Below are 15,458 nucleotides of genomic sequence, written 5' to 3'. Positions count from 1 at the left end.
CTCAAGTGGAATTTCAAGTAGAGTGTTTTTAGGATAAATGGTTCCATCAACCCAGATATAATTGAACACTGAACCCAGATTTTCCTGCGAGATTGAATTGGGCTTTGGGACTCCCAAATCTTATGAATACATCGCAATATGCCCATACACAGAATTCCACTCTGCTCAAAGCCTTGTTTTCTGGCTTACTCCTCGACAGATTGTCATACAAGTGGTGCATACTTATTTCTTGTATGGATATTTTGATGCACTATGAACAAGACAATACCCCCATGGCCCTCATGCTATCAATGAGCACATTTCTGTAGTCTGAGTCTCAGAAAGCTCCACAACCAGACCTAGTAAAGCAAGGCCTCTATGGTAGTACCGTAAGTAAACCTTCAAAAAAAAAGCTTCAAACCCTAAAGGAGATTGGAGTACTTTTTGGTAAGGCTACCAGATTTTTAAAAAAGCAGTTTTCATTCACTCGCAGTCAATTCATGTCGGCATGTCCTCATAGTTACACCCTTTTACTTTGGCTTTATAGATCTACAACATCAAGTTCATAGCCTTCTGCCAAACATTTGGAGAAACGTAATGTAACTCCCCCTCGCCTATTTAATATCAGGTCACTCTTGGCAATCTGGGTCTTCCATGACGTCTTGTTGGTAAAATAAACCACCAAATAGTCAAAGCTCTTTTTATGTTTATATCTTTTGTTGTCCTACGTGGAGGATACGTCTGTGTTTTAAGTGTCTGCAAACCATGGCCTGGGTATATGTAACCCCTTTTCCTTGCAGATTTCCTTGCATTTAGAGCTTTGTTTCTAGAGACCAATTGGGTTTTTGGAAACTAGACTGCAAAAACCCAAATCCCCATTTCGATATCATTCAGACCCAGGGCATCTGTAATGATGGAGGTTCACTTCTGGACTTGACTATTACAGATGGGTAAGAGCAACTGGGACAAAGATAAAGAAGACCAGTAGCTAAATATATGGCTGACTGACTGTCTCCACCATTCCAGCGATCTAGAAACCCAAGCCTGACAGAACTGCTTCTTAACCATACTTACCGTTCAAGAAGAAAAGCTGTACATGTCACTTCCTTTACCCTGGCCCTCTTATACAGTTGCATGCTGGAAGAAAGCGAGAGAACCTTGTGCCATTATCAAACTAGGTTAGTTTTCTATGAAAATTGGAACTGGTCTGAGCAATCCCAAGTGGTTATTATAATTGAATTACAAAGGCTTCTAATTTTCTGGCACATGAACCTATTAAAGCCTTCTTGAAGAGTGCTCGTACCCTGTGCTTTTGTCATTAAAAAAAGACCAACAGTTGATACATTGATTAAGCTGCAGTATGACCACCTCTGAGGACAATTTGAAGTCTGAATGGTAGAATGACTGCCAATTATTTGATCCTCAATGCCACACTAATTAGGAGCCTTTCCTCTTATCTTGCTTAATCTCGCAGCCTCTTTTGACATGTTTGATCATTACATTCTTATCAACATTTTGAGGACCTACTTAGTTTTTGGGCACAATGTTGCATCAGCTTTTACCATGTTGATCCATTTGCTATCAATTTGTCAGGCTGAGCTTGCATGCCTGGACCCGTTGGTCTATATTGTTTCATCTGTACATGAAACCTGTGGGAGCTCTGTTTGGGGTTCTCTTTCTGTTAACATGCAGCTGTCATTATCGGTGGCAGTGAACATCTGTAGGATGTTCCTAGGTGTTTTACAGGACTAGATATAATTGCACAGTAAACAGAATTTCTCTGCCATTTCTGATGGTAGGCCTTAATCAGGAGGACCTTTTATAAGACTCAGCTTTATTTATCTGTTCATGAGACTTGGGTTGCTTGGTTGGGGAACTACCAATGACAAGTGATTCGTTAGCAAGTACTGGGGCTGTCAAGAGTGGATACCTGCAATTCACAGCTGGCTGTGATTCCATATGAACATTTGCTTTCCTGCATGTGGTTCTCTATGCATTCCCTAGGCTGGATTTCAGCATTCAGTGGTGTGAACAACTCGCTCCTCCCTCTGCCAATGAACAACACCATAGAGCCTTTTTATTTAGTCGGAGAGGGGAATTCTTTCTATGGTGAACATATTTAGGAGAAGAAATGTGCTGGGGCTTGGTGATGCAAAGTTTAAACTGAACTAAGGAAACATCAGTTATTTCCTAGAGCTGGTGTCAGGCTGTGGATGTTCTTCCTTGTTGAACTGGGGAAATGGCGTCCTTTACTTCAGCCTATGTAATAATTCGAGGCGGTTGCTTTTGAACAATGCTACTCCCACCGTGACTGTTCTCTGACATGGTTCAATAATGTTATTGTACATATGTGTGCATTTTCTATAAGTAGCATATCTAGCACCATACGACCACTAAATAAAGGAATATATTGTATAATTAGCACCAGCCAATCGGGATGCTTGGAAATTAGCATTTTCTCGCTAGCCAAAGCCTACTTTCCATAGTGATTGCCTGAGCCTTCTTCCATGTGCCTCCATTTTGTCACCTGCATCCAGAGGTCGAAGTGGGTGGGAGCGGTCGGGAGTGGTGCTCCCATACTTTTTATGTTTAAGTTTCACTGTTCCCATACTTTTATTTAAAAAAGAAACCGTTCTGGGATGGTTTCGTTTTAAAATAAAAGTGCAGGAAGAAGTTGAAGCTTGCACTTCAGTGCAATGCACTGTACATTCCCATAAATATCAGGTGTGTTTGTTTGGGGGTTTGAATTGTGTGTGGGAGGGGGCGCAGGGATGGGGTTTGTGGGGAGCGGGGCAGACCAGCAGGGAACATAGTTCCACTTTTTCTTTTCATACACTTCGACCACTGCCTGCATCGCCCAACGATGGTCACCCCCTCCCCCAGACTCTGCCCCAACCTCAACCTGACGATGCCCGCCACCATTAAACGGAACAAGAAGCACCAGCTGGAGTCCTGGAAGCCATTTTCATGGCAGAAATCCTATTTATTGTTTTTCTGGTGTAAAAACGCATCTCTTGCGCTCAGCACATTCTGTATTTTCACACAAAATAGCCGCTTAGCATTTGTTGTGCTCAGCTCTATTAACTTTGGCAGTGGCCCGTTACCACGCAGTGTGGCCACCCAAATTCTGGTTTATTGCTTAATTCTTGCAGGGGTGCCATTTTGTTACTTATTTATATGTTGTGGTACGTGCTACAGCTTGCCCCCATAAAGATGGCACAATAAATAGAAGCATCATCTAGTTGATTTACAAATCATACCCGCTCAATGTGCATAACCTCTTCCACCAATCAAATGGAAGCCAATAAATAGGGATAACTAAGCATAGCAAACAGCCCTTGGTGAGAAGAGTGAAGGAGCAACGTAATAAAGTAGGCAGCGATTTTGAAGTACTTACTTCAAGCCTTCTCCCTTTCACCATTATCCCAAACATTCCATCTTGATAATGCACCCATTTGAGCCATTCAGAGACAATGTAGGGACTTAAGAAACACAAAAGGGCCCTACTCCCGAGGCCTCAGAGTAGTGTAACTGCAGCATTCCAGCTTGAAACTAAAGGGGGCAAAGGGAGGACTTTGCAATGTATGTCCTTACTGACCAAAACCTGACTAAAAGAGTTTAAAAGATATTCGCACATGGAGATGGTTATTGACGCCCTATCAGCCAATCAGAATTCTTAATTCTGAACATTCTGACTTCAAAATCAGAGAGGGAAACAATAATGCAATTTCCAGGCAAAATCGCTCCCAGCAAGACACTTCCTCTCTAGGTGGACCTGTTTATTCGCTGATAAATTTTACATAAAAAAAAGAAAGCTGAAATATGGGAAAACATTCAGATGATCCCTCTTCCATGGGTGGCTAAGTAATTGGCAAGCACTTCTGAGGTGGAAAGTGGAGTGACTCTCCTAAAATATTAGAGTTTGGAACCTGCTGCATCAAAGAACAGAGCATCTTGTGGCAGGCACCCCCAAAACTCAAACATATGGGGTCCTCCATGCATTTGCGCTCCTTTCGAATTTTCAAGGAATATTATTGGAATCAGCATCTTCCCTTCAAACTCTACTAGGTCCCAGCCCTACTTAACTACCTTACTCATTGTCTGACCTACAGCAGTAATCTCTTTGCCCACCTTCTAAATCTTGCTCTTGTGGGTTTTGATGATAGCCTCCATGTTCTCAAAGCAAATCTCAACAGAGGAAACTGATTTCTCAATCTTGGCCATCGTTTTCTTCATTGCCTGCATGGAGTATACAAGTTCAGTGAAGCTCCTTGCCGCAGAATCGTAAGCCTTGGTCCTCTCCCCTCAACTACGGTCTGGCTGTGGGCACAGGCATGGGGTTTAAAAAAAAGGAGACTTCCTTCCTCGGGAGCCATCCAGCCTTGATTGGCAGCTCTGCCACAAAGGATGGTCTTACATACAGGTCCCCAGAACGTAGCTAAAAGGAAACAGCCGCTCCGGGCCCTCACGTGGTAATCACTGACAACAGAGTGCTCTGCGGCACTGCTCTACCTCCACTTGGCACCTGTAATGTGGGAGCACCAGTTCAGCCCTCACATCGCTGCTAATATGGCAATTTTGTCAGCGATACCATCGCTCCACCCTTCCAAAAACCAGATGGGAGGGCACACACAAGCACCCGATGGACCTTTAGGGTGACTGAGTACTCCACCCATTGTAACAGAATCTTATTTCTGGTGATGGGACAATAACTTTTCTGCACTGTGGTCGCTGCAGCATTGTGATGCCTCCTTGTGGCATCGTACCCACTGATGCACCAATGCTTCACTTAATTAAGGCACAGCTGAGGCGCCCGCTAGGTCAATAAAGAGTTATGATGTATGCAGCCATCTTGAATGCCTGCTGCCCTTATTAGCCACTTTTGTCTCTGACGAGATTGAATTTTCAAACTGTGTAATAAAGGGGAATATTTAATTATGTCTTAAGGTGCTTATTTTTCTGGTGATGATATGACACTTTAAAACACTTTTATTTCTATATTAAGAAAATGATCTTTAATTGTGCAGATGTACTTGAAAGAAATGCTCTTTACTCTGTCAATGATACGATCCAGCTGACTTTCGGTATCTTAAATATCTACAATGTGGCCGGGGGACTGGGAGCTGAACTAACCATCTACATGTGTGGTCCTATGCTGATAGTGCAGGTTCGGTAATTCAATATTGGTGAAGTACAAGAGTTGACACATATGATAACATAGCAGACATAAGGTAGAATGGGTGCTAGACATGAGCAATCTAAAAAGTATGAAAAAGATGTTAGGGCAAACAAGCAGTTTAGTCCGGTAACATATATAAAGGGCAGGGCTTTGATAACATTGCATACTATAAAGGCAGACCGCTTATTTAACCAGTGTCTGTTTTCTTATTGTGCACCCTGGGTATCTTCAATATCTTTGCCAAACCTGTACATTTCTTTTTGACTGGACAATGAAGGCACTTCCATGCTTCCTTCCAGTATCCTCAGAAGCCTGCCCACGCGGCCTCCGGGCTATTTGCTAAACACATGCACACCTTTCCCCGGGGTTCCCCCATTTCATTTGTTCGCTCACGGAAATAAATATTCACATCAGGAATTCTTTGCGACTGACGGAGCTCAGCAGGCCAGTCTCGGAAGTGTAACGTTCAGAAAATAAGTGACAAATTAAATAAAGCTAACCTGCTGTGTTTGTGCTTGCAGGAACCCCATCACGAGCCTTTCCCGGCAGAGTGGCAAGAAAAAGTGGGTCACTTCCAGAGGATGCTTGTCATCCGTTGCATGAGGCCTGACAAAGTAAGTATGTGTTCGACACTTGACTGTAGCAGTTGTTTAAAGTAGCATATGTGTATGTTGGTTAGCAATAGTGGTTAAACCACAACCATTCCTATAATGAAACGGCTTGTCTCAGGAAGAGCTTGGACAAACAATTTCATGCATATTCATCCCCATGAACTACTCAATTAAATATGCAGTGCGTTACAGGATCTGGATGTGTTGATTTTCAATATTACAAAAGAAACACATCACAAGCAGGGGTGCTGCTAGGTCTGGAAAAGATCCAGACTAGGCTAATGTCGGGACTGAGGGCTAGCTTGCCTTTAGTTGTAGCCCCTCAGCTTCTATCCAGGGCTACAACCAAAAGACCTGGGGCTATAGCCCCTTCAGCTCCCCTCCACCCACAAGCAACGCCTCTGATCACAAGTAGGCTACTGCAGATCTTGCTCGCACTAAATGACACAAAAAGCCAAGTCACAAAACCCGTAATGGAGTTGGGGCCCTTAACACCTAAAAATAAGTTCTGTGATGAGTGCAATCGTTTGTGGTAGTAGGCATAGCCTCAGGTCTCACTTCCATATGAAAGTGCTGTGTTTCCCAGTCATGGCAGCCCAACTATGGAACTCACTGCCTGACTCCTTAAGAGCTACACCGTACTTTCAAACCTTTAAGAATGATGTAAAGTCGTGGCTGCGATCCCTCGACCACTATGTATGACTCCTTGTATAACGACCCTCTATCTGTCTTTGTACTCATAAACACTGCTGTAAATAACTTGTAAATGTTGTAAAGGTGTAAATGTAAGTTTAGTTCTGTGTACAATGCCTGTAACCTTAAAACTTTACTGCGCCCAGATCCCTCAGATTTGGGGGCGCCATATAAATTAACAATACAATAAATACACTGATGACCTTTGCCTCACAAACTGACACACTGTTCAAGAATCCAGCATTGAAATGTATAATGAAGGTAGAGTGGGCCATTTTCTCAGCCAATGTTCCACTCTGAAGTTGTATGGCTGTATTGTGTGGTATTAGACCGCAGCCAAAGATAGACCCAAGCAAAGCAAGGTCCTTTAACAAAGACTAAGAGCAGTAATCATCTGCAGAAGGGAGTATTGCCAATAACAATTCATGATTACCTTCGGAGTAGTAGTGGCTTTTGTTGGGCTGACGAAACTGCTAGTGACGTGAGCACAAGCAGTTTCCTGTCATAGAAATAAATACATTCAAGATGTGCACCATGAACGTTGCAAAGGGAGCTTGCAGATTCCCTTTTCCCTTTTCCATTTCCATAGTTGGCCCTGGAGCCGCAAGGGTGACAAGGAGGCAGGAGCTGCTGGGCATTGTAGTTTAGAAAATGGGAGGGAATGATATGGGATGGCAGTAGGTGGAGTGGTGCGGCGAAGATACTGTGAGCGGGAGCAAGATGAAGGGAGGGAGCAGCATAGCAGGCAACAGAAGTTTCAGGTGGATTTGTGTCACCAATGGACAAGTTAAAGCCAAATGAGCAGCTGCTAATGGTGAAATGGTGGGGTTCATAGGCACCTCCAGTGATTAGCTCGTCAGTGCTTTGGTATAGGGTTTACAAAACTCGTATCTGTTTCGCTTAGGTGACTCACCCACCATCGCCCAATTGATACAAAACGCCATAACACACAATGAGAGCGGCCGCCAGGATGTAGCAGAACTTGGGGGCATCCACTGACCTGCTAGTGCAAAAAATAGTCATCCCTCTTTGCCACCGAGAGTCACTATATGCGTGCTACCCATTTAAGCCCCCACTAACCTCTCACATATCCAAGGTCTTCCCCCACATCCCCTGGGTGCCAAAAATTCACTGCAGCAGCATGATAATGTTGGGAGCCCTCTCACCACTCGCCCTGTTGCTGCACATACCACAGATCCATTTTAACCTCTGTCGGTAAACCTCTGGATGGTCATACGCCAGACCTGCTGGCTTTTCAGCAGTCCACTATGTGTGGGCAGCTGTCTCTACAGATCTCAATCGCACAGAGAGGCCAGAAATCCCCTATGAACATGTTGATGGCATGGAGCAACTTCCACATTCTGCCATTTTCCCACCTCCTCCGGCTCCTACCCCATCGTGTTGTAAATCTCAGAAAGATTACCTTTATTTGAGTTACCTTTACTATATCCATGTATTATGTTCAAATCCTTGACCCCGGCCCAAACCAAAGGAGTTTGCTTCAACCTATATGTTTATTCTTGGCCTGTTTGTTGATATCAGTCACTGCCTTGGCAGGGCCAAGCCAATGATGCAGCAGACCTGGCAGACAGAAAAGTCAGAAAGGGATCTGTGGACCTGTGAGTTTGCAGTTGATGTGTTCCTGTATGAACCAAGGTGTGAACAGTTGGTTTGTTGAGTTGTAGTTTCAGTGGTTTATGGATTTTTGGGGTCTCGCTTAAGGTATGGTTGAGTTTGCTTAGCTGGGAGTTGACATTCTCTAAAGGAATGGAGCCTAAGGTGAAGAGGTTTCTTTCCAGTGTGTCCATGGAGAAGTCCTTGTTGGGTGTCTTGGTCGGTTTGCGTTGGCTTCTCTGGTGGAGGTGTGTGGTGGAGTAAGAAGGGTATGGCTGTGTGATCTATCCAATGCAAAGGTAGAGGGAGATGTTTGATGGCTGGAGAGCTGATGAATTCCAATTTAAGTTGGTTGCCCTTGTCAGTTGATTTCATAGCGAGTTGCTTGATATCCATGGTTTCGAGCAGTTCTTGTCTCCGATTTACCTGGTGGCTTGGTTAAGGCAGATTGATGTCTCTGGGGAAGATGCTAGTTATTATTGTGACTGATGCTGTTGTGAAGAGGTCTGTATTTTTACTGAGAAAGGCCTTGTTGGATTGGGCTGGTTGGGAGATCCGGTCAAAGGTGGCTGTCTGAGCATGGGGGAGTCAGAAGTGGCAGATGAGGACTTCCTTGGATGTGGGTTAGTGTTCTCCTGGAACGTGCATGTCCACAAGGTCTTGAAGATGATTGCGAGTGCTGCACCAGTCTTCCCTCTACAGCCTTGTGCTGGATGCTGTTTCTAGGTGGGATGGCACACCCAGAATTTGTGTGGGGGCGAGACGTGTTTCAGTGGTAAAAAGTGCATTTAGTTTAAGAGTGGTGAAGAGGTCACCGATGTATTATTGATGTAGTATTGCAGAATGAGCATGAGGTTGTGTGTATGTTTTGCAGATGGTGATGAGTTCGATGTGTACAGGAGGTCAGTGGGAGTGGTGTGTGGACTGAATGTTTGCATGTGTGTGTGCATGTGTGGATGAGAACGGGGAGTGTGTGGTGATACAAATTCTGCTCACCCACCTGGGGGCATAGTGCTGGGGTTCTGCCCATTTCTGGATACGAATAGAACAAAACAGGAGTTGTCCTTAACTTCATCTGCTCATGTTACCAGGAGCAGTAATTTGGATCTAGCTGCATTCCCACCCTAGGACTCGGAGTTGTAATATATATTACATAAACTCCACCCAGTACTGCTGAATTTCTGGGCAAAGCCAGAGCATGAAAACTCTGTTTCAAATTGTGATAAACCTACAGACTTGCGGATATTTGTTTCGAATTCCACTTCCAAAGTGAAATAAAACATGCATCTATTGTTAGATTCTTCTTTTAGATTTGCTTTTTGTGAGCAACTGTCTATTTGAACCATCTTAATCTATGTTTTGTTTCTTACATTTCTAGATCATTCCAATGGTTCAGGAATTTATAACTGAAAACCTGAGTCGCCAGTTCATTGAACCGCCTCCCTTCGATTTATCAAAGGCATTTGGTGATAGTCACTGTTGTGCTCCATTAATTTTTGTGCTGTCTCCTGGTGCGGACCCCATGGCAGCGCTCCTCAAATTTGCTGATGACCAGGTATGTTTAAATGGATGCAGTGCATTAGAAGGGTAGCATTTTTTGTCAATTCACGTTTGTAAAGCTGTAATGTGGTTTAGCAATATTGTCATAGATTGTTAAGGTATCAGAAAATAAATATATTGGTTTTCTTTGCTCACTGTTCATGATAAAATGCTGTTGCCAGTTATTTCATCCTATGAATATAATCCATAACTTGCTGATATTGCTTTCACCTATTGGCAAATGTCAGTACTAACTAGATAGCATCCTCTGTAGAAATACTGAGCAACTAGCTGTTCCCGGCATAACATACACCGTTCTAGCATATCTTAAAGGTCAATATCGATTGGTAATTCATATGGTCACTTCTGTCCCCCTTCATAAAATATCTGATGGCTTCCAGGAAGGGCGCGTAGGTCCCTGTGACTTATTAATGGTAATTGAAAAGGCTCGAAGTAAAGAGTATGAGGGTGGCAGAATCTGTACTATGCCAGCATCGGATGACTCCGAAAACCACGTTTCGGTCAAACGGAGAAAAAAGGGTTGATGCTCTATCATTAGATCAAAGATCTCTTGGCTATGTAGAAGTAGATGAGGATAAAAAAAAGGGTAGACCACCCAGTAGCACCTAATGGCAGTACACACACGTCTACTCATTTCTGTGCCCCATGGCACAGCTGCTGCATGACTTCTCTCATTTAAAAGATGCTTGCAATGTTGCGTGTGATCAGCATCCATGTGAGCACTGCTTGCCTATCTTCATTCCTCAGTGAATTTATGCATTCAACTTTTATAACGCAATTAATTCTGGAGACCAGTGTCTTAGCACGGGACTGATATTCATACCTGTCCAAGACAAATGCATAGCCCCTGAGCTATCCTCCCAGGCCAATAAGCATGTAAACAGGGCATTTCAAAATAGGATTCAGTGCTTTTAGGATTGATATAGGTTGAAGAGGAAGAAAATGTGTTTGCTGCTGCCCATGCTTAGACATGCTCACTGTTATCAGTGCCTCTGCAGCAGGAAGCTGTGGCCTTGTCTGTGTCTCTCACTGCATGGATGGCAGCAAATGAGATGAAGTTGAGGCTCTGTGTGAACAGATCTGCCTGGCAGTTCAGGACCTAGTGAACAGCTACAGAGCATTTTTGCAGCATTATGGATTGCTAGTGACAGTCCTGCATAGAAGAGAAGAAAGCGGCCATAGCCATTTCAGTGGCCTTAGCCTTTAACTTGTGGACCTGTTGGGCTTGGTGCATCCTTCATGCTTTGAACATTTATGTGTGCTCATTGGACCTTTTTTGAACCTTTAACTCTCTGGTGGTTCTTTACTCATTATTTCATTGGTGCCACTTAAACATCTGGAACTGCTCCCGGGTTTGTGATTGGGACTGTGCCTAGGCTCCTCAGTTTCCTGGATTTTGTATATTCAATTTTTCAGATTGGCTTTCTGACAATGATGTCATCTGGTTTGTGCGTGGCCTGTTTTGTTCCTGCAACTGTTCATTTTTGTTGCTTGACATCATACTTGCTGTTTACTGGTTCATCATTTAATTTCTTTCTCATTGGTATGTCTCTTGTTCTTTTTCTGTTGTATCCCGTTAATTATTGTCATAATTTCTTCAATTGTACTACTACAGTAATTATTTTAAAGCACCTTGGCGTACGACGCTATAGAAGCAAATAAATAAACAAACAGTACCCTTACGGTGGGTATTTTTATTAACACATATGCCTTAGAAAAATGAGTTCTCATTTGGGCACAAAGCATATATATGCCCTCATTTCAATACCTTGAAGAGGATTGTGGGAGTTCAGTAAGCCTTGTGCCCATTCCCCAGTCCATGTTTTGTCCCAGCATTCCGTATGTTGGCTTGGGACACTGAAGGAGTGAGCACAGCTCCCTAACAGTGGTAGCGAAAAACAAGCGTTGCACTATATCCCAAAGTGAGTCAGTGCTGGGAACGGCAATGTAATGTAAATAGGTCTTATATAGTGCACGTCTGATATGTTGACCTTGGTGTGGCTCTCTAAGGAAAGGGAGGGGTGGGTTTGTGAATGGCATAGCAGGAAAGGCAGATGTGAAACCTCTGGTGTTGATGGCCACAGGCCGGAATTACCCGAGACCTGAGTGCAGTTCTGATTCTATGGAATTGGTAGGGGCACTTGGAAGTGTGTTTTCTGAAAGGGCACGTCCAAGATCTGATAAACTAAAGTGTTTTGGGTCTGGCTAACCGCAGATGTTAGGTAGTGTGATCGGGCTACAGAGGAGGTTTTAGTCACATCCTGATTACTGTTGATGTGCTAACAGCTAGGAGTGTGGTCGCCATCAGTGGGGGATCTTTATGCCTAAACATAGAAGGAGGTCTTAGAGGGGAGTCAGATAGTCAGGGGGGAGAGGGGAGCAAGCCCCACAATGCAGAAAAAGCTAGTGTCTTCCCAGCACTTTTACTATTTCCCTCTTGTAGACAGCTCCCATTTTACCTTTTCACCATGCTATTACCCTTCTGTGTGTTTGTCTCTCTCTCTCTCTCTCTCTCTCTCTCTCTCTCTCTCTCTCTCTATCTCTTATAGATAGATTGTACCATATGTGCAACAAGGATTTGGAAATTGTCAGCAGGGGAGGGAAGGTGGGGCGGAGTCTGGAGCCTCCACCATTACCTTACGATACATGTTGAGGGTTGCGGGAGGAAAGAACCTTTAGTTCAGAGAAAAGGCCACTTGAAATATGAGACCCCAGGCACTGATATGGTATGTTGGCTGGCAGGCTCACAGCCACTTCAAATCTCACTATAGCTCACTCGTGTGCTGTGCCCTGTGGGGCAATGCCTGACAAGGAAGAAAATTGCGTTTGTCAAGCATTCACTTAATTTTTTCAGCCAGGGATTTGCAGGCAGAATGGCACGCAAATCCCCATTTTACACGCAAATAATTCCATGCATCAGGGCCTAGTGATCATGATTTAACAGTGAATGTGGTAGGTTCATGAGTAAGAAGCCACAATGTAGGAATGGATGAGGAACTCAGAGTTAAAAAGGTTCATTATGAAATTTGATGGAAAGCTCAGGAGTAAATAGGTCACAATATCATACTATTGGATAAAATGAATGTGAGAGAGAGAGCAAGAGTGAGAATGAAAATCAACTTAGGGTATAAGATACCATACCGTCAGTATATGATGGCTGTAATGTAGCATTTATCACTTTGTTGTAGTGGGGAGGTCGTTGATGGCCAAGCCCACCCACCAATGAAGTGATTAAAGCTATTAGCACCCGCCACTAGTCAGGGCTCCTCTTTTATTTCTATCACCATTATGGCAGCAGACAGCAAGCACGGAGTGGAGGCAGCTTCAGAAGGAAGTCAAAGTAGCTGTGAGGCAAATCGTGGCAGGGAAGTGAAGGCAAGGGGTGCTTGCAGCAGAGGGAAGGGGTGATGCAGGGAAATGCAGCATGGGAGTGTGGGCAAAGACAGTAGTGGTCAGGCCTAAGGGAGATCGAAGTGGAGCGGGCAAGGCGTCGACTGACAAGAGCGAATGTCGGCATGTACTGTCCATGCATGCCCACGTTCGGCGGCTTCTGATTGGCTGGCATCATACCCTAGAGCTCTGATTTGGTGTGCAAGTCAGTGACTAGCATAAGGTGGCCAGGCCTTGGCATTTGAGGCCTGTGCTTGTCATTCGTGGGCAGTGTCTGTCCAATGAGGCAACATGTATATATATCCGTGTGATGTGAGAAACAAACTTGCCATATTAGGCTGCACCGGGCATATGATGCTGCACCTAGAATACAATAAAAGCCAATTCTTTTGGCTTTGTTAATGCTTGTAAAAGTGTTACTAGGCATGTAACTAACAGTACAGTTGTAATTTTGTAGCACTTTAACTCCCAGTCCATATCCTCTGCGTAACATTTACAATTTGCAATGCATTTATGGATTGTAAAGTGTATGCTTTGTGTCTGTGACTTTGCATAGGATAGCAACAATTTGTTTTCTTTCTGTGCAGGGGTTCGGAGGACCCAAGCTTAGTTCTTTATCCCTTGGACAAGGTCAAGGGCCCATCGCCATGAGGATGACGGAGAAGGCAATCAAGGAAGGCAGCTGGGTGGTTCTTCAGAACTGCCACCTGGCAACATCATGGATGCCCATGCTGGAAAAAGTTTGCGAGGTAAAGCACATCATGTTCAAATGCCCTTTTCATCATTATCGATCAGCTTTCCCGGTGTAGCTAGATCCTACTCTTCTGAAGGTGGCATTGCAGTACTTTAGAGGAAATAAAGCAATGTAACAACTTTGCAACCAGGAAGGTCACAGGAAGGGTCCTTGAACATTGCAAGCTTATTGATTATAATTATGCCCAGCTAATTGCCTGCTAAGTATGTTTTTTGCATTTGCAGTAGCTGCCAAGCTCAATCCTACATGTAGAATAAACATAGCTTTTAGCAACTAGGGAGCATTCTACTTGTGTGGTGTATGCACAGTCTGTTTAACCAGAAGATGGCTTTGCACTTTGCAACCCATCATCCAATCAGAAATGCATTTTCAGTGAGACATGACTGTTACAGGTTTCGTTTAATGCTTTAGGCGTAGCATGTGTACCGGAGGGATATGGGAACTGCATATTACAGCCTTGTAGCAACAAAAACCACCTGAAAACGGATATGGCAGCATTGGCAATTAGCACTGGCAAGCCGCTCAATGGTTTTGGCTGTTGTTAATGTAAAAGCATCTCTATCTGGGGGAATAGGGCAGCAGGCTGTGCCCGAATGAAACTACACTGCTTCCTGCTCCTACACTTTCCCCCCAATATATCATCTTGTCTTTTTCTTTTCAGCAGTGAAATGTAAATTATTTTCGCTCAGACAATTTACCTCTTTGGCTAAATATGTACCGGATATTAGTGGGCTGGGTGGCATTTGGGCTTACTTGCACCAGGCACTACACCTCCTTCAAGCGGGTATCGTGCATCTGCCCGGTATTATTGAGCCCCGTGACCTGTCATCTTTGGAGATACAGTCCACCAGGAGCAACAGATTCATTTATCTAGCCAGTTTCATCAATACTAGAACAAAAAATATCCAGTCACTGAGCTTTTTCAACCCACTTGGTATATGAGTTTATATGTATTATTTGTGGTGTCTTGTCCCGCAGGAGCTGAATCCGGAGACCACGCATCCTGATTTTCGCATCTGGTTGACCAGCTATCCATCGCCAAATTTCCCAGTGTCTGTTCTACAAAATGGGGTCAAAATGACAAATGAAGCCCCCAAAGGCCTGCGGGCCAACATCATCCGCTCATACCTCATGGACCCTATTTCTGATCCTGAATTTTTCACCAGCTGCACAAAATTGGTTAGTAGCGATTTCATGTTTTTTTATCAATTTTAAACGAAAGGATAACAGCATGCTCCGTCAATTTGGATACATTACTGGGAGGGATCCACCAAACTGTTAGATATTTTGGAAGATGGTTGAAGACCCTTCATTATTGCTATCTAACTTATTTTTAGTTGAATGTGTGACTGAAAGGTATTCTTATGTGGTTTCTGTTTAATGGGAGATGAGTTGGTAGCACCAGTTAAGTTCCCAATTGGAACTGTTAATTTCACCAGGTGCCCGGAAAGCCTGACTTAACGTCCCCAAATAAAGTGAGGGCTATTCAGTACGATTGATGGTAACAAATCCGAGATTTTTCCCTAGCACAAAGGGGGGTTAAGGATCTTAGCACGAGAAGGCTGGGGGAGAAGGCCATCATCCCATTTTGGCTGTCTCTTTTATGTGCCCTATCTTTCGCCTTTTCTTTTCGTCTCTCTCTCTCTCTCTTTTTCCCTCTCTCTCTCCCTTTCTCTGT

General features: G+C 43.9%; 1 protein-coding gene across 2 annotated transcripts in view; it reads left to right on the top strand.

The window, feature by feature from the left end:
- Positions 1 to 15,458, top strand: part of DNAH7 (dynein axonemal heavy chain 7) — a 1,167,586-nt gene that overhangs the window by 909,757 nt on the left and 242,371 nt on the right. For both annotated transcript variants that reach the window (XM_069615701.1, XM_069615700.1), the window contains 4 exons: positions 5,680 to 5,772; positions 9,455 to 9,631; positions 13,614 to 13,775; positions 14,759 to 14,959. In XM_069615701.1, coding sequence (XP_069471802.1) covers positions 5,680 to 5,772; positions 9,455 to 9,631; positions 13,614 to 13,775; positions 14,759 to 14,959 — 633 coding nt within the window. The remainder of the gene's footprint in view (positions 1 to 5,679; positions 5,773 to 9,454; positions 9,632 to 13,613; positions 13,776 to 14,758; positions 14,960 to 15,458) is intronic.

This window comes from Ambystoma mexicanum, chromosome 9 (assembly GCF_040938575.1).
Source record: "Ambystoma mexicanum isolate Mex_15411 chromosome 9, UKY_AmexF1_1, whole genome shotgun sequence".
NCBI classification, from domain to species: domain Eukaryota; kingdom Metazoa; phylum Chordata; class Amphibia; order Caudata; family Ambystomatidae; genus Ambystoma; species Ambystoma mexicanum.
This window is presented reverse-complemented; position numbering and strand designations above follow the sequence as displayed.